We start from the raw sequence: 24,521 nt of genomic DNA, 5'->3' as shown, positions 1-24,521 counted from the left end.
AGCATGACGCGACCTATCCAAATCGCGCTGTATGGAGGCAATAAGAATTTGAAAAATCTGCCGATTCTACCACGTCCCAGCTGGTGAAGTATTGTTAAAATTGATGGCGTGGCCTGTTTTAGTTAAAGCTATCGTTGTCTAGTCGTTATCTCTATATTTACGCGCAAACAGCTAAATGCTGCGGATGAAATAGGTAACAAATATTTACCTGTGTTTGATCTGGTATTTGAACTACCTCTTGTTCAGGCAGCGCTTCACAAATTCAATATTTGAGAAAATGGCACAGGGTGATCACGAAGAGGTTTTAAATGAATGGGATGAGCAAAAGGACATGTTCTTGAAAGCCGCGGAGCATGTTCAAGCCCACGCCGGAAACCTGGCTAGTGATCAACTGCTCTACCTTTATGCCAGATACAAACAGGTGCGTGCGAGCGATTTTGCGTTCTAATCAGTTCATCATAGCAATATACATTGTTGTAGGGTACATTGTACTAACGCTTCGCGCGTGCGCCCAAATTCTGAAGTTCGAGGAGCAGTAAATGTGCACTTAAATTACTATGCTAGTAACATACAACATGTTGAATGCGAATCCAAGAAGCGTTTTTTCTCCCCTTGTCATAAACATGTTACTTTCGTCAATATTTTGTCAATAATCTGTATGTTAAACTTACGTGAGGTAATGTCAGGTAACCTACATCACGTAAAGTCTTGTTGAGCATATAACAACCACCATAAAATTGCTTCACCGGGTTCCGAAAATTTATGAAGGGGGGCATTCTAAAAAGACAGGGCGTGCAAACACGGACACAAGAAAGAAGTCAGGACACCACAAGCTCTCTGTTATTTTAAGGGGGGCATGTCGTGGCTTCCGTGGCTGGCTTGGAGAGTACACGTTAAGTGCACATCATTAAGTCCTGTAACTGAATATGAAAGAGGAAGCAATGCTGTGACAGATGCTACTGTGCAGGGGCGTAGCAGGGGGGGGGGGGACGGTTGGGCGGTTCAAACTCCTTCCCCGCCCGAAATTTTTCAATATTGCTTGCGTATATATACACGCACACATACATATGCACACGAGCATTCGTAAAGTATGGCCAACCCCCCCGTCCCCCCCCCGGAAAATTTTCTGGCTACGCCCCTGCAACCATGAGATGTTATTTGCATTGTTGGGAATCGTAGCCTGAGAGCTGGGCCTAGAGGGATATTTCTGGAAAGGCTAGGCTCTCAAGCCAAGATATTCTTTTTCATTAAAGCTAGAACACAGTATGTATAAAACTGCCAGTAAGGTCTGATCAAAAATAACATTTTGTTTCAAAGCAGAGGCATCCCTGTTGGTAACTTTCGGGGAAAATGTGAAAAATAGATCTAGTGAATTAAAAAAGGAGGAGAGGGGAGGGGGACACGGTAGGCTAATCTGGCCTCGCCAATCAAAAGCCCTGGACATACCTTTGCCATGACCAGTTCAGAAATTGCATAAGCTTGCTAATATCTTTCCGATGATTAAGTGCATTTGTGGCAAGCCACTGTACAACAGCTGGTTGCAATGACCATGTGTGCAGTTGTTTTGTGCTTGGAGCAGCCAATGGCTGCGCCAATTTTGAGCTTTATTGGCAATCATGGCAGCCGATTCGTCTGCTATCTTAGAAGAAAAGATCTGAAAAGTGTCGAGAAACAAAAAGAAAAAAAAATAGAGAGATGGGCACATGTCTTTTTGCCGCATAGTGTCAGTGTTCTACAGTGCCTTTTTAACAGCTGCACTCTTTGGTGTAATGCATCTTGTTTCTTTTATGTAGGCCCTGGACGGACCATGCAAGCTACCAAGGCCGGCTTTCTATGACTTTAAGGGCCGCCAGAAATGGTAATTGGCTGTGATGATGTGAGAAAGTCTTTAAGGGACTGACAACCAATTTTTAGGGCACCTATTTTCTGTAGCGCAACGGAAAGATAACTGGTCAGAGTGTCCAGCCACGGAATGGTAACGTGGGAAACGCCGTGAAACATTTTTAATCAGAAGTGTTCTATCTGCGGAGAATATGAAGTCTCATACACACTTGACAACACATGCTGCAAACAGTGAGCGCGAGGGCGGTTCGTGTTCAAGCGCAGCGGTTTACTGTGCATGCATGCACTCTGCGCGCATGCGTCGCGGCTCGATATGGGCCACTGGCGGCCGTAAAGGCAGCGCCGCTTCTCACCGTGCAACTCATTTTACCTCGTAGGCAGCACAGAACAGAGCGGGGATAGATAATAATATACATATTCTAACTTTGAGGACAAATTATGGCGCACATGACAACATCATACTATGCGACTACCTATAGCAAAGTGACCGACTTCATAATTCAGCTTCAAGGCTCTTCCGCTAGATGCGGGACATAGCGGTTTTTGTTACTTTTAAGCACAATTTAAAAATACAAATCCTACTCACAACGCGAAAAGGATGCTAGAACCTGTTGCTATATCTCACTGTCTTTTCATTTCTACAAGGATCTAATCACATGTTCTGCTCAATTGTCGGTCCCTTTAAAGGTTGTTCTAAGAGAACATTCGCTAATATTTAACAATTTCGTATTTCTGTACTGTAGCAGTGCTGTATCTTGCTTCAAGAGCTAAACTTAAGTGCCTGTTAAAGGACATTTTTGCAAGTACATCTAATGACATCTACAATGTTCAATAATCTCGGCACATTCTATTAAAAGTGTAATTGTAAATGGTCATCTAAAGTGAGTGTTTAAAAAAAACACAGAAACTTGATTAGGGTGCTAGAATATAGATGGCTTTTTAGAAAGGTTTCTGTTATTTAAAGTAATTTTTCACCAGAAATTAAATTTTATGGTGATACTTATGTGTCCAGTGGTTGACAGCAAGGTAGCCAGAATGATGTGGTTTGTCATTGGTTTTTGTGTATTGTCATATTACTTGTTAATATAGTCTTCATTATGTCGTTGAACAACCTCAAAGACTTGTTCTTTATGCTGCAGGCTAATAAATTTGGCATAATTGTTCCTATTACAGAAGAGTTCATATATACCTGTCTGCAGTAGGCTCATTACCTCCAATTTTAAGAATAAGCTTTCCCATTGCAAAGTAGCTAGCCAGTGATTCTTAGAGTGTTCTTATGGTTGTTCTCTTGGCCTTTCCTGTAAACACTGCCTTCCTCTCTGTATATATGTTTAATCATTGCCATAGTTTTGATATTTTCACACTCAATTGTACGAAAGAATAAAACGAAGATTTCTCTCATGAACAGGGATGCCTGGAACCAGTTGGGTGAAATGACAGCTACCACAGCGAGGGATGAATATGTGGCTTTTGTCTTTCGTCTCTTCCCTGACTGGAGGCCTGAGGTACTGTTACATTTGCCATACCAAGCCTTCTGCGTAGGACTGAGCACCTAGAACCTTCTTTTTGGTGTAACGCTTATCTCTTTAACATAACTGCATTTTTCATGATGGTCTGTCAGTTGCTTCTGTCCATACTGAATTCAATAATGAGTTGTAGCTCCATCAAGCTGTTTGTTGAGATAAACTGTTGTTCTAGTTTATCCCCATTTGGCATACAAACCTCTCTATCTCAATAGCCCCCTCTTACCCTTTCTTTCCTTTCCTTTCCTTGTGAAAATGCTTTCTTTTCCCCTTCCCCCATTTGAGTTTGGGGGAGAGTGAGCAAAACGTACATGAAAATGCCGCTTAAGGAACGCATTTGCTGCCTTGACAAAGACAAGTCCACTTGTCAAAACGTTGGCTCCAGCAATATTCTCTGTTAAACAATTTTTTATTGGATATCTACCCAGTATCTTAAAACTCAGCTTTGAGCCTAGGTGTAAGTGAATACTCTCTCACCTTCTGCCTTTATCCTTTAGCCCTAGCTTATCCTGTCTTGATCAGTGCTCATGAGCTGTATTTGTGTAAATTATTGTAATGAAAGCTACAGGAAAGTGCCACTCTTCATGCCTGCGTGCACTGCAGTACTGAGCTGTTACAGCTCCCCCTGCTCCTGCACTTTCTTTAAAAAGAATTAATGATGACAGCAAAGTGCACGGGGCCTATTACTCTTGATTGAAACACCAAATTTGTATTAAAATGCCCAGAACAGCTGAAATCAAGCATTATGTTCTGTGCAATGATCTGTCCTTGAAACACATTAGCTTAACACCCTATATAGACTACTACTTTCTCATAAATCTTAAAGGCGAAGCTTAAGCGTCCCCCAATTTTTTTAATGAAGTATTAACGCACTTCTGGCTATATACCTTTTCTTTACTTTTCTTGCTTAATGTTGAGGTTTGCATCAGGTTATGCAGTTAAACCTTGATATAACAAAGTCAGTAAAATTGGCAATTTACTTCGTTGTATTGAAACTTCGTTAAGTTAAAATTCAACCTTTTAGGCAAGCTATAGTCACCGAAGGATTCATTTTTACACTGAAAGTGTTGCAAGAATGTTCAATAAATACGATAGCATGAAAAAATCTCATTTCAGTTATGTAAAAAAAAATTGTTTGAACCCGAGATCTGGTGACCACGACTTGATCACTTGATGCCGCCACGGCAAAATTCTCTTCACAGCGGCCGTACATCACATGCAAAGCCAAAAAAAAATACACATCCAACGTACTGTGACTATATGGGACAAGCGAAGCTATCACACAGATTCTGCCACCACAGCTTGTTATCGAAACCTCGTGTGTTGCTTAGGTGGTGCGACACCGACGCTATCATGTTCACCGAATTGAACCACTTGTGCTCCACTCGGTAGACCTAACACCAAAAGCTGTCGCACGCCATAAAAACAAAACAGTTGCAGTCTAAAATCACATGAAAGCAAGGAGACAAGCTGAATTACGGCACATCCGCTTAAGGTGGCCACATTTACTGTGTTACAACATCGTGCACCGTATTAAGAATTGAGCAAACCCCTTAGAGCGTCACGAATTTTAGCCGCCGCTATGCGTTGGCTCAGTAAAAGTCTTGTGGGTGGCAGTGAAGGATTCAGTAAAGAATATGTATGCATGCAATTGTGCATACATTCAATACAGTGAAACCTCGTTAATACGTACCTGCCGGGAACGCGGCATAACTACGCACTAAACAGTAGTACGCATTAACCACCAAGTACAAATTTGCCTCTCCTGGCGTACGCCATCGCCGCCAGCAAAGAAAAAAAGAGTGCCGCAGCAAATATTGCCTAAACTACCCACTGCAAAGCCTTTTCTTTCTTTTTGCCAAAGTGGAGAAAAGATCCTGGCACTCTCGCACGACTTCCCGATAGCGCGCGGTGGCCGCCACGCGGCCCACGCCAAAGAGCATTTCGAAACTATTACAGGGTCCGGGATACTCAGTGCCCGACATAGCGACAGAACAGACAGTGTCTACATTCGTCTGTGCCGCGATCTACTACTAAACGAAAACGGACAATCGGAACGGCTGCGTGGAGCCGATCGTCTCCTGGGTAGTTGCGTGCAGCGCGTCGCCTACTTGGCTCACGCCGTCACTGCCGGGCCGCTTGCCGTACCGCACGCGCGCATTAGTCGCGGGAGTGTTCTTCGTGCCCGCTTCGCTCCAGACCTTGCACAGATGCGGCGAGTCGCTTGTTCAGATTACGCGGCGATGTCGTGCTTCCTCCGCGACGCTGTAGCGGTCCTGGCAGCGGACGGAGGTTCGTTGGGTGGTCGCCTAATAAAAGCGTGCAGTATGGTTACAACAGCGCTATGCTTGCTGTACCGTACGCGTGCGTTTAGCGTGATAGCGTCAATGCAGCGAGATTTCACGGCGTCCGCGCCCCGCAGCGCTCAACTCCGTAACAGCGATCTGCTTTCGTTTCTACAAAGCGGTGCGCACTTGAACACGGCCCCGCACGAGGTGGCAGCGATCGGCGGCCCAGCACGTTCAGGTTGTGGCCAAATAAAAGCGTGCAGTATGCTTAAAGTAGCGCTGCGCTGCACGCGAGCCCGAGCAGATAGCTGGAGATACTTATTGTGATAAGGTTGTCGGCGCTAAGTCATGCTGGCGCGTTTGTCGGTGGCCGCCGCTTCGCCTTCGTTCTTTCCCGATGCTTACCTGCAAAGGCGTCGCCGCAATCGCGCTGAAGTCGGAATCGGTGATCGACCGATCTCCGCATGTCTCGAAAAGACGGGAAACCTTTGGCGGCACACTGTGGCGTCGAGAATTTCACTGGTGCAGCAAAATTTTATGGCAGAAAAAGTGCGTAGGTACGCACTAACCGGTAGGCATAGGGCGAACCACTACGGCTTAAGCGGTCAGCGAATGCATTGGGCTCTATGGGACTCGGCCGGGGATTCGTCGCAACTACGTTTTAACCGTTAGTACGTTTAAAGCGGGTACGTATTAACGAGGTTTGACTGTAATAGGTTTAGTGTTGTGTCTGGTTGCACCCTTTTTCTCTAATAGGAGCACTTTTGCTTGAGTATTTCTATCAGTTGTGCAAGAATGTTTATTTTTTCTTTACATGCAGGAAACAAAGAGTAGCACAAAATCAATGCTAGGAGCTGTGGTGAGCCGGCCTTGCTGGGTAAGGCTGGGATATTTTTACCCAATTTGCTTTTTTTGCATACCAGTACACTTTGACTTATATGTACTATTCATCTTCTTGAGAAGCGATGAGCCTGCTCTTGAATATTACCTTTTATCCCTGTAGTATTCGTATTCTGCTAGTGTACTGCCTTCTAAATGGCGAACACCTAATTAAAGGGGCCCTGCAACATTTTTTCAAGTAATTGTCTAATGGCTTCATTAAAAGAGCTTATTGCGTCATGAATTGACTGCCGAAAAAATGTTTAGAATCCGTCAAGTACGAGCGGAGCTACAGGGATTTGCCGCACGCTTGAAGCGCTTTCTCTCACCTTTCATACCAGCGAGCACACTGAAAGCTACGTGGGGAGGGGAATGACAAGGGGTCAAGAAGATGCGTTTCTTCGTGAGCACGCATCATGACCTTGAGCACTTTCTTTTCATTTTTTTTCTTCAAACATGTGGCTTACATTCAGTGTGATCGCGAGCGTGTAGAGAGAAGAGGGAGCGATTTCTAGCTGACTTTGAGAATTAATTGTAGATTCCAGGACGTGTGCTGCGATATAATGTTTGGCTCGCGTCTCCTCAGGAGCCTTGATCGGCAGCGTTTTCTGACCATGCTGAAAAAGTGTTGTAGGGCCCCTTTAAGCTGTAAGGTGAAATGTATGCATTAGTCTGGTTTAGGAATCGATGTCTCACCTGCCGCAACTTTCAATTACTTGGCACTTGCAGCATATAAACACTGAAAGTATCAGACTTGTATGAGTTGGCATCACTGTCAACCAAAATGTAAAGATCTTAAATGTAGATAAAAATAGTTAAGGCATCTCATACAGTTCTGTCAAGTTTTGCTAAAAACAAATCCTGATTGTAAGAGTAATGCATGACCCAATGCATATGCCTTTCTTCTGAATGTGAGGTTTTTCCATCTCATTAAATATAGGTCAACTTTAGACAAAAACCAAGTGCATACTAATTAAAAGAACTACTGACATTAATGTCACGTTGCATATGGAAATTTGAGGGGCCAATTCATCAGTGCATTTCTCAATGCATTGAAGTACTGAATTATGAAGTAAGGAATAATAGAGATCCTTGATGTCAACTGAAGAAGCAAACAGACTTTTCTTAGTTACATCACGAGCTGACAAATTACTGTATTACACAGGAGCTTTTTTACAATAAATTTATCATCTTCTTGTAAGTTGGGTTCCTTTGTAAGAAAAGCAGAACATATTTTTGACAGCTGCCTGTCATTTCATCAATAATAAGCCTAAAAGGCATGTTAACATTGTGGGTTTTGACATTGAACAAAATCCCAAGAAAATATTTTATTAAGTTAGACATGCTATTCAGAACAGATTTCAGGTTTAACCTTGCGACAACTGCTCTTGGCTTGGCTTTCAACTTTTTTCAAAGCAACTGTGTTGTGACAGTCATCTGTATCCAAGTTGTCCCTTAAACCTGACACAACTGCACTGACACTGCTGAAAGACCACCCTCTTGGTCCCCGGTAGCACACGCAACGAACATTCTTTTAGAAATGAAGCAGCATGTTTTACCAGGAGCGTTGAAGCACCTGGCTTGTAGCAGCTAAGGAAGTCAAAACCATCTACTATGCAGCACTTCGGTTCTTGCTCAGAAGCACATTAGGAGACCTGCCTGATGGTAGGCAATAAGCCTAGCAGAGAAGGCTTTGGCACAACCATCAACATTGGTCCCAGCCAAAGTATGTCAGTAACACGTCAGTGCAATTCCAAGCTTCGCTAGTAGTGAATTGGCTGCTTTTGTCACTTCCGTCTCAGTGAAATGAGAACACAAAGTTGCAGAAGTTGGATCTTCTAAAGGAACTCGGTTGATTGACTAATTATACAATGAAGTTCTCATCGGAGGCGGCCCATTCAGATGCAAGTCCAAAGGGACCGCATCGAGATAAACAAAAAACTGAAGTCATTCTGTACACGCCCAGAATTAACACATTTTGACAAAGGCTGCCTCTCTGTCAACGTCAGAGTTGATTTTTCAGTCCCTCAAAAATTGAGCAATGTGTGTAAAATGACTACCCTAGTATCTTCTCAGCAAGAGTGCCGTATGAAACACCAAAATAAATTTTTTAAATTTATTTAAAATCTATCAAATTTCTCTATCTAGTAGAAAATCTTACATTGGAAAAACAAGCCAGTTCATAAATGAAAGACTGAAAATGAAAAGCACATGGTATGTATGTGACTAGTACACCGTAAATCATGCAAGAGAAGGATGAGTTTCTGCTGACTGTACCATTGCAAAACACACCGATCACACATAGTTTGAGAATAGAAAAATAAATCTTAAAGTAGGTCCTAGGACTTTTCTGACAGAGATTATTGTATTTTGTGGAAGTGCCTTTTGCACAAGAACCTGTGACAGATTTAATTTACTTTTTTTTTTCTGTCTACTTTTCTCTTCCTCTGCTACATTATTTGTCTAGTATGTGCTGTGTAAATTGTTAGAACGAAATGTCTATGTTTTTTATGCAGTTTTACTTTTTGGCATTGTCTGCAGGAACCTGGCGTAGCCCCTGAGAATAAGGATGCATTTGACTGGACAAAGGAAGGGTGCTTGGAGAGGCTTGCAGAATGCCTAAACAATAACACGTCAGTACATGAGCGCGATGCACAGGTAAAAGACTATGTACAAATATGCATTTCACAAAAGTGGCATGCTTGCATGCTTTTCATAAACTTTGTAGCCATCACCATAATTTCAAACATGAACAGGAACAAACATCTGTTACATGTAATTATATGGAAGTGTATTGTGCCACTACTGCGTAACCGGCTTCCAAGCATGAAATGCTAGTCCCAAGTGCACATTTCAATCTGAATTAGGCACTCCTACAAATGCAGACGAACATAGAAATGTAACAATGCATTTGACCAGTTTCGTAATTGTTTGCAATTGAATTTATGCTAATAGTACACTTCAACAAAGTGCAGAACATAATATAACCCACAAACATGCCTTTTTTGCAGTTCAATCTTCACTAACTGTGCATGTACACGACAGTTGTTGGTTTTCTTTTCATACAGTGCTGTTGAACATACAGCCTTAAACTACTAACTCTTGTAAGTACTACTGTACGTACTGAGAAATTTAGCATTCATGAAATGTAAAATGGGCTGATACTTTAAAACTGCAGCTGAAATTAATTTTTAGCAGCCCATCGATTGGTGGTACCAGAAACACCTGCTTTTTGTAATATGGCAGCCATATCCAGAAAATTCAGGTACCTGCTGCCTTCAGCTTATTTAATTTCAACCAGCAGCTGCCTGCCACAGTCCAGTCTATAAGTAGAACATGACGCCAGCCGTCCTTCTGCAATGGATTATTCATATGTATAGTTCACTGTTGCAACTTTGGCGTGAAACGAGCTTTTTTTTAAACTGCTATTGCAGCTTCCCACTCCACAGCCCATAGCACACTGCTTCAGTGTGGCTGCTGATGCTTTCAAAAGGAAAACCAAAGAACTGTGAACGAAAGATTAAGTTATGTAACTAGCACATCAAAACACCAGTCTGGCTCATTTTGTTTCATTTATGCTTGTGCAGTTGTAACATTAGTGTTCACAGTAACAGGAAATATGACATATATTACTTTTTTTTTTGTAATGCCTAACCCCTTAAGTGCTTTATTTTTTTGACAATTTCCCAACCAAAAGTGCCTATTTTTTTATTGCTGATTTCGAATCTGATTGTACTAAAAAGTAGCTAGTCAATGTTGAAAAAATATCTGTACCACATACTTAGTCAAGTGAAAACACGGAATAACGCAAGGGGGCCTGTTGTAGCTCCTGCACCAAAAGCGAGTTTCCTTTCTCAACTTTTTCCCGTTTTATCCTCGCTTCCGAGAGCAAATGAAGCACTTTTGAAGAAGCTGCTGAATATATTCCATAAGGTCATCTGGCGATGACAAGTTGAAAGTCTTGTCTGGAATGGCCAAGAATGGAAAGCGAGGAGGCTTCACAGGAGGATTGTCCGCATCACGCAGGATCCACTGGCGAGCACTCGCGATGTTCGCTTCCGAGCTGTTTCCATCATCACGGGAGGAGATGCTCAATTCACTGCCATTGCTGTCTTCACTTCTGGACACAAGATAAACATCTGTATCCGAATCATCATCACTCGAAGAAGATGACGAAAATGAAAAGCTTCTTTTTCGTGTTGAGCCAGCTATGCATAGGTGGCCGCCACCGCAAGCCACCTTTTCATACAAAAACCGCGCTCCTTCTGCAGGAGAAAAATAAATTGTCAAGTAAATGCTTCCATCTGGTGGATTACACGCAATCTAAGCTGTAGAAGAGCGCCTCTTGTCCTGAACGCTAGAGGGGAGTACCTATTCCGCTAGGGCGAGCTCTGCTCGTCCAAAGCACTTTGGGGATAGTTTGGGCAGGACAAGCTCTGCTCGTCCAAAGCAGTTAAGGGGTTAATTAGTTTTCTCAGGCTGTAATCGAAAACTGAAATCACTTGCATCAAGTGATTGGTACATAGTAATGTACCAATCATTCACTTTTTTTTTTTTTGCTGTAAAATATATAAGGCCGACAAACACGGAAACTATGGCGGCCTGTGCTACTGTTTTATGCACACCAGTTAAGTAATATTCTCTAGTTTTCATAATATATTTTTCATGGAAAAATGTGACTGCACGACAAGGGCTACATAAGGCCGCCTACATGTGTCTTCTTGGAGTGAATGAGCTGTAGCTGGACATATTGCAAGATATTTTTTTACTAGTTCAATGCTTGAGATACTCTTTGTACAAGCTATCCAAGGCTGGAATGTTCTGCCGCAGAATTATATTTCTCTGTTACTTGATACTTTTACTGAAGCAGTGTGGTTGCAAAGTTGTGTAGTGTGGTATTTCTCATTACGCTACTTTTTTCCATGCACTCTTGACAAAGTTGTTTTGCTTAATAAATTTTTGTCAACTCCCTCTTGCTATAAAGCTTTGTTGCCATGCAGGAAACTAAATAACGCTGACGTGTAATCGTAGCTTGTGTAGTGAATGTAGCTCTTCTGACAAGATTTCTTTTAAAGTGCTTTGGAAATTCTGTGTGTACTGTGGATATATAGTTAGTGAGCTGCATATTTATATAATGTAGTAGGCAAGTGGTGTCAGTGAATTCATAAATGAGTTTTAGTGCAACTCAAGGCTCACTTTCAGGGTATGTGTATGCTACACTGGGCATGTGACCGTGGCCATCTGGAGATAGTTGAGTTGCTTTTGGACAGAGGTGCTGATCCTGAAGCCAAGGTGAGTTGCTATTCCTTCTCTTTTTCTTCTTACATTTGCTGGTAATTTAGTAACTTAAACAAACTGAACTATTTAAACAGTTGTGGTTCAGTTAACACTATGGTAGGAAATATTCAACAACACAGTGCACGTGCTCAAAGATCTTTTTTTTGTGCATCTTCGCATCGGATTTATTACTTATGCCACGCCATAAGTCCAAGTATCTAGTCTTGTGTAGTACTAGCTTAGTGCAAATCAGTACAGAAGTACATGATCATTACTCATTCGAACCTCAATATAATAAGCACAGATATAATAAAGTAGCAATAGTACTGAAATGTTTCTCACTTCTATCAGCGTGCAGTGAATATATACTTAAATTGAACATTGAATTCATCAATTTTTTTTTTTTTTTTTTGTAACAAGTGAGCATAGATAAGCGAACAAATCACAGCTTTCTATTGCTTGATACCTGAAACTTTGCTGTAACTGCATTGTGCTGAAAAAAAAAAATTAAAAATCAAAACTGTATGAAGATTGTGGTAGGGAACATTTCTTGGAAAATACCTCCAAACTTACTCAGATAATATTCTCAAGTAAAAGTGGTTAAAATTGTGCTAAAGAAAATTTGATACTACTTCATTTACTTGCTTCTGAAAATTTGAGTTCAGGTTACCTGCACCATTTTTCATGGTTTGTCTCCGCAAAGCACTTTTATAAAACACACAGGCTGAAGGAAGCCTGTTTTTTTTACTTATTTTTCTCATGTCGACATATGCATTAATGTAAGCCAGTCATGGTGCTGGTGGCTGTTAGAGTTCTATAAGGGCAGCAAGAAGGCTTCATTTCGTTGACTTAGTTGGCTAGTATCACCCAGAATAAGTGAACAAAGAGATGTCTGTGTGTAAGCACTTGGTCTTAGTGCACATGAGAGGCAGTCATCAAGGTGGAATGTTACGTTTGCATACCGAGGAAGATGCCAGCTTACAGGCTATTTTACTTTAACCTTTACGCATGCACGTTTACATGAGCTTTTATACATTGAGGTGCCTTCATGCACCTCATCCCAATTTTGCGCATGACGACCATTACCCAGTCTCAGCCTGGGAGTCACTGCCCTATTAGCAGCATGATGGACATAATTGTACTAGAGCCATAGGTCGGCAAAAAATGTGTAGCTCACTTACATTCACTCATGAAATCTATCTTACCCTTATGGCTCACTTAGACTCAGACTCACCACTGTTTTTATCCACCGGACTCAGTCGGACTCAGACTCACTAAATTTTTTTTCATCCGGACTCACTCCGACTCAAACTCACCAAAATGTTCTCACTTGAACTCACTCAGACTCAAACTCACCGCTCGATCTGAGTCTGACTGAGTCTGAGTGAGTTGACTCATGAGTCCGTTAGCGTATAATTAATTAGTATTTTCGACCATAATGTCACTGCTATTTAACACAAATATCTTGTATAAATCAGTGCTCTACTTGGTGCCTTTTGATCTCGTGTCTTCAAACACAAGATATCAGTGATTGCAATCCAGTAACAACCTGTTTATTCAAAGATATGACTCACGCAAAATATTTTAATCATTAACTTGCTGTGAAAAAGTTTGCAGGTGAAGTGGGGGAGGTCAAAACTCTCGCCTCAGATTAATAAATATTGAGGTGGCATGTGAATGCTAGTGTACTGAAGTATGTGTGAGTAGACGTGAGTAAATGTGAGTATAAACGTGAGCTGACATAAGGCTTATAGTAATGCTGAAGTTAAGTAGATAGGACCCGTTGGTCGGCAAAAAAATGTGGAGCTCACTCAGACTCACTCAAGAAATATATTTTGCCCTTAGGGCTCACTTGGACTCAGACTCACCACAATTTTCCTCAACCAGACTCACTCGACTCAGACTCACCAAATTTTTCTCAGTCGGATTCACTCGGACTCAAACTCATCAGAATATTACTCACCCGGACTCACTCATACTCAGACTTATAGGTCAAACTGAGTCTGAGTGAGCCTCAGTGAGTCGACTCATGAGCGAGTTTGCCAACCTATGACCAGAGCTACTTGCCTACACGAAGTGCTTCATCTCCCTCCAAGAATTCAGTTGCACACGAGCACACATCACCACAATGCACCCTCATTGGTCTCCCCATGATTACTCCCAGGCACCCTCTCCCCAGAGCACTTCCTCACTGTGACAGGTGTCCCACAGGCTTGCTACAAGCTAGATGTCAGGCCTTTGTTCTAATTACTTGACATGCTCAAGACTGCTATCTGGTTACCATATCAAAGTGGTTGCTGTTACTCTGTTGGCGTCACAAAAAGAGCCTTTGGCTGTAAGCTGTGACTGTTTTACTGTGGTGTTCTTTTGTTTAATAAACCCACATTTGGTCATTTGTTGCTGATCTTACTCTGAAACCTTCTCTGTACCATGTTGGAGAGTTATAAAATGTAATTGTAGAAGTATCATTGGTGTGTTGCAGAGAGGAGAGATATTGTACCCTTTTCTGACCATCACTCACTGTTTGAGCCTCATGTGAACCCATCTCCACAATATCAAGGCTTATTGCTTTGTTTCAAATTATCTTCCTGGCATAAAGATGAGGCACCATCATATTTTGAAATTATACACTACAGGAGACTGCAATGAAAGGATTTGAGGTCGACTTTCACATGAAGCCATCGGTCAGTGTGCTACTTTGGAAGACTAGTGCCGCAACTTTATGTTTTCATTATTTATTTATGTACTTATTTATTCTCCACAGGAGAAAGATGGCATTCTATGTGAAGGAGGCCTCACTGCATGCAGCAGATTAAGGAAGACAGTAAATGTGATAAGCATACTAGTCCTTTGCTGTAGTATGAAGGGACGGCTACGTTTGAAGCAGCAGTACTAGATTGACTCAAAACACTGAGGTGACAGAGACTTTGGACCTCTGGAGGAAGAAATGGTGACCCTGTTTGAAAACCTAAAGTAAGAAAAGCAGCTTGAGAAAACACTTACTGAACTGTCAGCTGGCTATTACTACCTACCTTCTATCTCTGCATATGGAAAAACCAGGTGTGGAAGCTAACAGGTCTGTCCATGTGAAGAAAGCCTGTGTAAATAGACCTCTAAACCCTGGCAAATTGGTGCATTAGTGTCTTATATATCTGTACGACATGGTCTACAACATACTTCCAAAATTTTAATTCACCTTAGTGTCCTTTATAAAAGCTCACTCTTTCTTTTGTTTTGCTAAATGTGAGGTTTATATAAGCTGCAACAATTCACCATTGCAAAAAATTTCAGTGCTTTGTCCTCTTTACTTTGACTCATTCTCAGGATGAAGAAGGCCAGACACCCTTGCATTATGGTAAGTAAACCTGAAGCATGAGCACCACATCCACATGTTTTTCAGTAAAGGTGTCTAGTTATTATGCACAAGGCTGATGCTGATTCTTATTTTCATGGACATGCAAAACGTAGAAACAATCTTATCAGGCAACTGCTGAATAGATTTAAAGGAGTCATAAACCGCTCGTCCAAGTAATCATCGAATGACCTCAGTATCGGAGTTTATTTCCTTGCAAATCAATTACCACAAAATTTTCTTAAATCCATCAAGAATGAGTGGAGTTACAGGGATTTGTCGCATGCTTTAAGCGCTTTCTCTCTTCTCTCGTCCCGATGAGTGCGTGTGATGAAATGCAATCGCTCTCTCCCGTTGTGATTCCTGTGTGCGAGTGGCTCACTGTGTAATGTTAGCAGACTATTGAGCGCTGCGCAGGCACGTGGTGGCACCCCATGGCAAGAAGCGCATCTGATTCAAACGCAGCTCTTGATTTGTCAGCTATTGGCCAGTAACATGCTGTCTGCTGTTCGACGTCAAACAGCAGGCGCCGGCAGCTTCAAAGAGAGTGAGCACAAGCCTCTGAATGAAAAGCGGGCACGTGAAAAAATGGCAACTTCGTGCAGGACAACAAGATTTGGCTGAGGTGTTCATAGTAGTGTCTGCTATCCGCAGGATGTGTTTTATCACCAAGTCTGAGAGGTGGTTCATGACCCCTTTAACCCTTTCACTGCCGGTTTTTTTTTTTTCCGCATGTCATGCAGAGATTTTATGTTAGCAATGCAGTAGGATGCTGTTAAGGAAATCTGAACATCTTTATGAAGGATTATGTCATCAAAATAATAGGAGCACACATTAAAAGCAATGAATTATTAACGACATATAACTCATTCTTAATAATAAATAAAAATGAATAAATATTTACCCAATAATTCAGAGTCACTGAGACCCTAATCATTCATTTATTTAGAGCCAGGATTATTCAAGAGCTCCTGAATTTATTTTTCTGTCAAATAACATGCACACGTGGCACATTGACTCGCCATGGCTGCGTTGCTGATATGCTCGCAAAGTGACACGAGCTGACGCTGATGTGCAAGCTCCCTTTGTTGTCAAAAGTTTCACTGCAAGTTATATTTGTTTTTATGTTCTCTCCATACACGGCGGGACACACCCGCCTTTTTTTTTTTTTTTTTTACAAGTGTTTTCTCGCAAGCGGCAGGAAGTGATTTAAATTGGTAAAATGAGTATATTCTAGATTGGCAGAGCTTGTGCGTGTTTCATCATCCAAGTTATCTTGGGATTGGCAGTGAAAGGGTTAAGTGAAATTTATTGCATATGAAAGTAGCTATGAAAACACATTAGCTTAACACTAGAGCTGTGCGAATAGCAAAATTTTGGGTGCGAAGCGAATTCGAATAATAAAAGTTCAGCGAGAATCGCATCGAGTAATTTTCGAATAATTTTCTAATATTTCTCAAACATTTTTCAAATACTTCGAAGTGAAATTACAGAAAAAAGTTGCAGAGAATCCCTAAGCATACTCTTATGAGATAGCAACATGAAAGTGTTTCTTTTTGCTAGGTTGATGAAGCACTGGCACGGGGTGGTGTTTCATAGTTGTCTTATCAAGAATGAGGCAATGTAGAGGCCAAATTGTATTTATGTACATGATTTGGTGCAACCAAAGTGTTGCTGACAACACTTTACACGTGATAGGCAAAGATGCCATTTCCTCAGCCTCTCCTCCTCTTTCAACTTCTGTGGAAGTCCAACTGATGTGGCGGACAAGGGTGTGCTCCCTTCAAGTCCGGAGTTCCAAAGGTGCCTCGTAGACGTCGATATATAAGAATATCTGAAATTTTGGATGCTAAAAAGCTTCGGCGTCCGATTTTTCGAACTTCCTGGCCAAATTTCAGGTCCAAAACAGCACTAATTGAGCCTCCACCTCTGCCACATTTTTCATCTCCATGCTGGAAACAGCGTTTTCTTGAGTTAATCCATTTGCGACCATAGCGGAGCTTGAAAGGCAGCTTTGCCGCAATACGGGGGTGTGATGAGGTGAAGCATATTGAAAATCTAGGGACCACTTCGAATCTGACGTTGACCGAGTCTTGGCTAAGTTCGACCGTAACGGAGCTTACGAGAGTGTAATGAGGTGAAGCATATTGAAAATCTGTAGTGGTCACTTCGAATCTGACGCTGACTGTATTTGTTTTTGGGAAGTTCGAATAGTAAAATTTCAGTGCGAATCAAATCGAATAGCAAACCCTATTCGAAAAATATTCTAAATTTCGAATATTCGCACACCCCTACTTAACACCCTATATAGACTACTACTTTCTCATAAAGTTTATTCTAACATCTTTGAAATGCAGTGCTTGCTGATATAAAAAATTTTTAATGAAGTATTCACACACTTTTAGTTATGTACCTTTTCTTTACTTTTCTTGCTTAATGTTGAGGTTTCCATCAGGTTATGCAGTTAAACCTTGATATAACAAAGTCAGTAAAATTGGCAATTTACTTCGTTGTATTAAAACTTTTAAAGTTAAAATTCAACCTTTTAAGCAAGCTATAGTCACCGAAGGATTCATTTTTACACTGAAAGTGTTGCAAGAATGTTCATTAAATATGATAGCATGAAAAAATCTTATTTCTGCTATGTAAAAAAAAATTTAGTTGTACCCTTGATCTGGTGACCATGACTTGATCGCTTGATGTCGCCACGGCAAAGTTCTATTCACAGCGGCCGTACATCACATGCAAAGCAAAAAAAAAAAGTATGCATCCAACGTACTGGGGCGATATGGGACAAGCGAAGCTATCACACAGATTCTGCCACCACAGCTTGTCATCGAAACCTCGTGTGTTGCTTAGGGTGGTGTGACACTGACGTTATCATGCTCACCGAATGGAACCACTTGTGCTCCACTCGGTACACCTAACACCAAAAACTGTCGCACACCATAAAAGCAAAACAGTTGCAGTCTAAAATCTCATGAAAGCAAGGAGACAAGCTGAATTACGGCAGATCCGCTTAAGGTGGCCACATTTACTGTGTTACAACATCGTGCACCGTATTTAGAATTGAGCAAACCCATTAGAGCGTCACGAATTTTGGTCGCCACTATGCATTGGCTCAATAAAACTCTTGTAAGTTGACTTTATCACAAAACATCCCCATAACTCTATAGAACTGACAACGCTGCGGCTGGTAACTGCAAGCAGCTCCAAAAAATATTGGTCGACTGCTTAAAACTTGTTGCACCAGTGCTCTTATTGAAAAAATAAACTTTCATTTACAGTAACTGAGCCTGTTCTGATTTTTTTTGCTGAGAATTCACTCTAATATTCATAAAGCCCAGCCTGCCAAAGAATATCTTCTTGCAAGTTTGCGATCATGGAGAGTGAGCTCTGTGATATCCCCAAACATGCAATGTCTTTTTAGGGGCGAAGCTCCTTAAGGTGTGGGTCGTTCCCTCCTCTGTAGTAGTATGTAGCCATCCCGCCCGATCGGCAACGGGTGAGGTGGATCGGCAACGGGCGAACGCCGATCGGTAAAGTCCCCCCCCCCCTTCTCTCGCCTTGCGACGCCGACGCTCCACGCTCGCTGCGTTGCAGGTGCGTGCTCTAGTCCTCCCCCCCCCCCCCTCTTGCCTCGCGAGGCCGACGCAGGCAGCGTCTGCTAGCAAGTTTCTTGATTGAAAAAACCGACTGCTCGCGTTGCACAATCGTTCACTGACCACCCCGTATATATAGGCACTGGATTTTGACCTCCACGGTAGTGCCTGTGTGAGATTTTTCCTGTGCGTGATTAAACAATAAAAATTCACAGCGTACACGTAAAATTAAAGTGAGCTGCAAGTCGCCATGACTCTCATCGACCCTTTAGTATAAACGCGCCCGATCTCACGTCATTGATGATGTACTGGGCAGAATTTACGGAAGATTCACATATGGCACGTGTCATTGGTGGAAGGCAATCGTTCGATTTAATGCGGCGACATACACTAGGGGGACTATATATAAGCTCAGCCCAGTCTTACCAAAGTGGTTACAACTAGAATTATATTATGCTCTTTTCTACTCTAAAATGACATACGGTATCTTGGTATGGGGTACTACTACACAAAAAAACTATCAAAAATTACTAGTTCTTCAAAAAAGAGTTTTGCGAGCATTCGAGCAGTACCATGGTATTATCAAGGACTTGAAAACTAAGCCACTCTTTGAAAAATACGTAATACTAACGGCAACAAAACTGTATCACTTCAAACTTCTGCAATGGGTGAAACAAAACAAGCCACAGTGTCTTCAGAACCCGTCTGACAATACGCATTATACCATGCGTCAGCAACGCCGGAAAATCCCAGCATTAAGGACAAATTATGGCAAGCAACACGTTCAGTATCAAATACCCACAATGTTAAATCGTTTACACGGTCTCATAGATTTCAATTCCATACCCTCGAACACCATTATCAAGTCCATCCTAATGAACCATGATATTGAGTATGCTTATTAAAGTTCCTATGCTTGATTTGTTACATCCTATCTATCAATTTGAGTTGTGTTGTAGTTTCTTTTCTTATGCTTTATTTAACATTGTGTATTGATGAAGTTTCTTTTGAGATGAAGCTTTTGTGATGAAGTTCTTTTGTTATGTTTTCTCTGAAATTGTGTAACAAGAACATGCTAAATATTGTTGTGTTATTGTTTTATTTCTGAAAATGCCTGCGACAGAGTGAGATGTTCAGTGGCCTGCGTGCCAAACTGTATTTAGGAGCAGAGGCCCCATGTCAGGCTATATAGCCTTTAGCCTCTGCTCCCGATCCTGTAAGAATTCAGGACAAATAAACTTCAATTCAATTCAATTCAATTCAAAATCCGCTCGCTGTTGGCACACTTTCACTTTTGCTCGGAGTATTCACGGTTTACCGATGATTTCCTCTGGAGCTTCGCCCCACTCATCATCATTCACCCCTGGATATGCTGTGGATTTTTTCTCACTGATTGAGATTCGCTTGCGAGATACCAACCAGCCTCGTCGGTGACATCCGTTTCCTGAACAATCGTGATCACTTGCTAGGTGACTGAGAGCTTGTTGCGTTTGCTGCTACAGCCTCTATGACTGCTCATACTTGTTAGTTGATTAGGGTGGCTTGTTGGGCAAGTTGGTACATAGTTCTTCGTAAGGAAATGCCAGCAGCACTAAAGAAAAGAGAAGCAACTGCAACAATAACAAAAACACCAAATCAGGCACTGATGCGGAGCATGAAATACGGAACTAGTATACGCAGTGCGTGGAGACGATAAAGTAGTGTGTGAGACGATGTGCCAGGTTCCCGCGTGGCATGGATAAACCACATGCTCACCCTCTCTGTTGCTTTGGAGGCGGGGAGAGCATTCAGTAGCTCCCTTTCCCCGAAGCCACAGCCAGAAAACATGCTGCTCCATTTCGGCAGCCACTCTCTGTTGCACGGTGTGCAATTTGAAAAATGCATGCAGAAAAACCGTGTGCAAGTCGACCATATGACCACTGGAACCTTCAGAAGTTTCAATTCATTGCCTTGGATTCCTCTGTGGTAGCAGTGAAACTTCTTTATAATGAAGTCGTGGATAAACATGTTTCGTTATATAGAGGCAAAAAATACATGATGTTCTGTGGACATGAAATTACAAAAAATTAAATGCTTTGTTATGTAGAGAATTTCATTGCATTGAAGTTTAATGAACACTAACAGACAATAATGCCAAGGAAAGTACAGGGGATGTTATTAGTTGTAAATGTAAGGTAAATGTGGAGAAAGAAAAGTGGACGAAAAGATGACTTACCGCGGGCAGGGACCGAACCTGCGACCTTCGAATAACGCGTCCGATGCTCTTATTCGAAGAACGCAGGTTCGGTCCCTGCCCGCGGCAAGTTATCTTTCTGTCCACTTTTCTTTCTTCACATTTACCTTACATTTACAACTAATAACATACCCTGTACTTTCCTTGGCATTATTGTCTGTTAGTGTTCATTAATATTCTGTATAACAAAGAAAAACGAGCCCTTAAAATTACACTTCTTTCCTTCATTGCATTGAAGTTTGTTATATACTATGTGCACTACAGGGGGTGGCTCTCTCCCTTTTTCTATGACAGATGCCCTCTAAACCAAAAATAGTTTTGTACGTTATACCAGTGGTTAGACCATAAGTTTTCTCATTTTTATTCCTAGGTTTTTCAGTTGTGGTAGCATGTACGCAATCAAATTATAGAGTTTAAAAAAATGTGAGTTGTTCAACTTAGCATAAATGATTCATTGAGTAAGCTACTGTAGTCTGTCAGAACAAAACATTGTTTTGTTAATAATGTACTATATTGAGAAAGGTGGCAGTTGAATTCTACTCAAGCTTTTTTCCCCTCTGGCCATGCTCAAAAAGTACAGAACCATCTGGATGTAACGAACATTTTCAGCTCATTGTGAACATTTTTGATGCAAAGGGGATGCTTTTGCAGCATCATCATGCGGACACTTGCAAGTGGCTGAACTACTGCTCAAACGAGGTGCCCAAAGAGACACTAAAGATGTGGATGGCCAGACTCCTGCTGAAGTGGCCCTCTCCCCTGAACTAGAGGCACTGCTCTCGCCCTCCTGACCATATTCTCCTGAACAGAAGCCTCCAACACATGTTGATGTACCTAGATAAGACTTCCCCTCCAAACTTCAAGCTTCAAACATGTGTTTTCTTATAGGTTGTTAGCAGTGTTGCAGAAAATAATTTCAGGGTTTACCACAAAATTATACTGAATAATTGATGATTCAGCACACAACTGACACTGAATAATTATTGTTTGGTTTCTTGATAAATACTGAGAGGCTGCAATTTTAGGTGCATTCTTCGCTGCCCATGCAACATTGCTGATGTCACTGCTCAATATTCCAAGCGTAAGGCTATGAATGCAGAACATACTGTGCTTACATTCAGTTGCCTTTATGCAACAGCAGCATCAGGGAATAGAGTCATATGCGCACAATGCTGCTTCTGAGTGAATGCTACTTTCACTAAGTAGAATGTGCACTACAAAAAGCAGTCGCTCTGTTTAAGTACTTGCAACACTGAAGTATTTCTAACAATATCACCATATAAACATCCTCGGCGCATTCATGGTACGTAGAAGAGTTCACCTCAAACAGACCGATATAGGATTGGACTTTTAAAAACTGCAATCATGCCAATGCTTCTAAATTTGAAGCCATATCTGTCACTTTAGGATGAAGTTGTTTGTGGAGCTCATTATTTTTTTACTGTGCTGCATGAAATTTTGTAGTTGGCTGGTTACCACAGAACTTTCATGTCACAACAAAATAAAGAGGAGCTTTTTTCTTTTTTCACTGAATGGCCCTACTTGTTGCAAGTTATGGATGTTCCCAAGTATAAACTTGGCATATATTTCCAATCTAACCACATGCTATGGGCTGGCTTTTATTGTTGTTTCAAGCAGCCAAGAGCATCAGCAACAACACGCAAGAGCATCCAAGTAAAACTGCTGCTGAGTTTGCGGACACTGTGTAAAAAAAAAATTTTCCTGCTTACAGCAGTGGTTGAATCATACTGCAAATATAGCCTTACAAATAACAACAGACTAGTCCAAAGACTACTGTAGGCTGTAAGGTACAGTAGCGCTCAATATTAGTTGCAACACGGTGGCCATGGTTGAAGGGGCCCCAAGCCTACACTGTAACATCAGCAAACGTGACATTGGTTTAGCAAATAGCAGTAGTTGAAACAATGTTTACATCACCAATTGTTTTTTATGTTGGCACCACCTTAACCACACGTAGCATGTTACAACTCAGATTGGGCATTATACTGTACAGTGCAATAGCCCCCAGTTTTCAATATTCGCTTCCTAATTGATAAGTACAACTAGACAGCCAATTATGTCGACATGTTTAGCTGTAGTGGAGAACTCCATACATTTACTCCATCTAGAGATAGTCATGTACCCTAAAATCTAGGTACACACACATTCTTGAATACTGTCCTCTTCAGAGCAGTATTTAATAAACCCACAGCATAATCATCTACAGCAGAACACTTGTATTATGTAGTAGAACCCCTCTTATACGCGTTTCACAGGACCACTAAAAAAAGAAAGCAGTAGCCAGGAAACTATAACAGAAACATGGAATTAAAATTGCAATAAAGTGCCGCTAAACAATAAAACAAATGCATTGCATGCAGTTCTACCTCGGAAGAATTTATTCATCAGTTTACAGCTATAAGAAATTCTTGATGGAAGTCTGGCGTTTCAAGCCTCATGACAGAACCAGACCATTTCCAAGTACTTGTATGGCCCTGTGGCAGTCTACATCAACAGATTCATTGACATGCTTTCTCAGCTCATCCAGTGCAGCAATAGTTCACAACATATCAGGCAGAAACATAGCAGGAACGACATGCAAGAAGGGGGTTCTAATAGACAAGTGTCTGTAGATTCGTGGCTGGGACCAGATGTCAGAAACATAAAACGTAGGAACATGTAAAGGAATGTATAAGCGGGTTTCTACTGTACTATAGCCTCCGGGTTACTGCGGTGCAGCATTAGTGTTCGAAGTACTTCATTCGGTTTTGAATATTCAAAATTTGTTTGTTGTTGGTCAGCCACATAGTACGTACACATTTCACATGCATTTGATCAGTGCTCGACAGAGCAACCAGCAAACAATAATTTCCTATTGCCTTAAATTTTCCTTCATTTGCATCCATGTGTAAAAGACACTTCGTAATAAAGTGCAGCCCTCGGGCACTCACTCTTCATTGTACAAACTCCTCAGAAGGCTTCAAAGCTTTCTGATAGCATCCATCAGTTTCCATGGTTCCTTTGGCAGTGAGAACAGAAATCATTCATCGACATTACTGAGGTAAGCATTTGGATAACATCTTCCATATGCACGAAGTGCTCAACTAATTGTCTCTTCTGACAACAAATTTAGGGGCCGTGTTGGAGTACACAAAATTCAGTACACAATGCATACCTATTTGCAAGAAATGCTATGGTTAGCACCATTTCCAACATATACTGTCATCAAAATTTGTGGTAAAATGCATTGCTGTTCAAGTAATATTTTATTCACTGATGGAGTTAATGACCCAAACCAGATGCAGGTCAGTTTTGACTGTCTAACATTCTTTTTTAACATGCTCACACACAGATACACTGAGCAAAAGAAAAAAAAATATCACTTGTCTGTGCCATCTACTGTTCACAAGTGCCTGTTTTTTGCCCAAGATGTAGCAGCTGAACAAAGCATTTGGAGACGGAACATAACCCTTACGTTCAACCTTGTGAGCAAAGCTTCCTCAAGTTTTTTAGTGCACTGACGCT

The 24,521-nt window shown here is 41.5% G+C and overlaps 1 protein-coding gene across 1 annotated transcript; it reads left to right on the top strand.

The window, feature by feature from the left end:
• Nucleotides 1-3: 3 nt before the first annotated feature.
• On the top strand, nucleotides 4-22,524 carry LOC119404871 (acyl-CoA-binding domain-containing protein 6). The gene is made up of 9 exons (XM_037671560.2): nucleotides 4-83; nucleotides 247-421; nucleotides 1,794-1,858; nucleotides 3,251-3,347; nucleotides 6,474-6,530; nucleotides 9,074-9,190; nucleotides 11,735-11,824; nucleotides 15,134-15,164; nucleotides 21,648-22,524. Exons 1-9 carry the CDS (start codon nucleotides 4-6, stop codon nucleotides 21,785-21,787), a joined length of 852 nt encoding a protein of 283 aa, XP_037527488.1. The 3' UTR covers nucleotides 21,788-22,524.
• The last annotated feature ends 1,997 nt before the right edge of the window (nucleotides 22,525-24,521 follow it).

Source organism: Rhipicephalus sanguineus, chromosome 1 (genome assembly GCF_013339695.2).
Source record: "Rhipicephalus sanguineus isolate Rsan-2018 chromosome 1, BIME_Rsan_1.4, whole genome shotgun sequence".
In the NCBI taxonomy this organism is placed as follows: Eukaryota; Metazoa; Arthropoda; class Arachnida; order Ixodida; family Ixodidae; genus Rhipicephalus; species Rhipicephalus sanguineus.
This window is presented reverse-complemented; position numbering and strand designations above follow the sequence as displayed.

Bases quoted from the DNA above. Each gene is read 5' to 3' on its own strand.
- LOC119404871 (XM_037671560.2), top strand. From the start codon at position 4: ATGACGCGACCTATCCAAATCGCGCTGTATGGAGGCAATAAGAATTTG. The intron at 84-246 runs GTGAAGTATTGT...CCTCTTGTTCAG, and splicing joins ATTCTACCACGTCCCAGCTG to GCAGCGCTTCACAAATTCAA. The intron at 11,825-15,133 runs GTGAGTTGCTAT...ACTCATTCTCAG, and splicing joins GTGCTGATCCTGAAGCCAAG to GATGAAGAAGGCCAGACACC.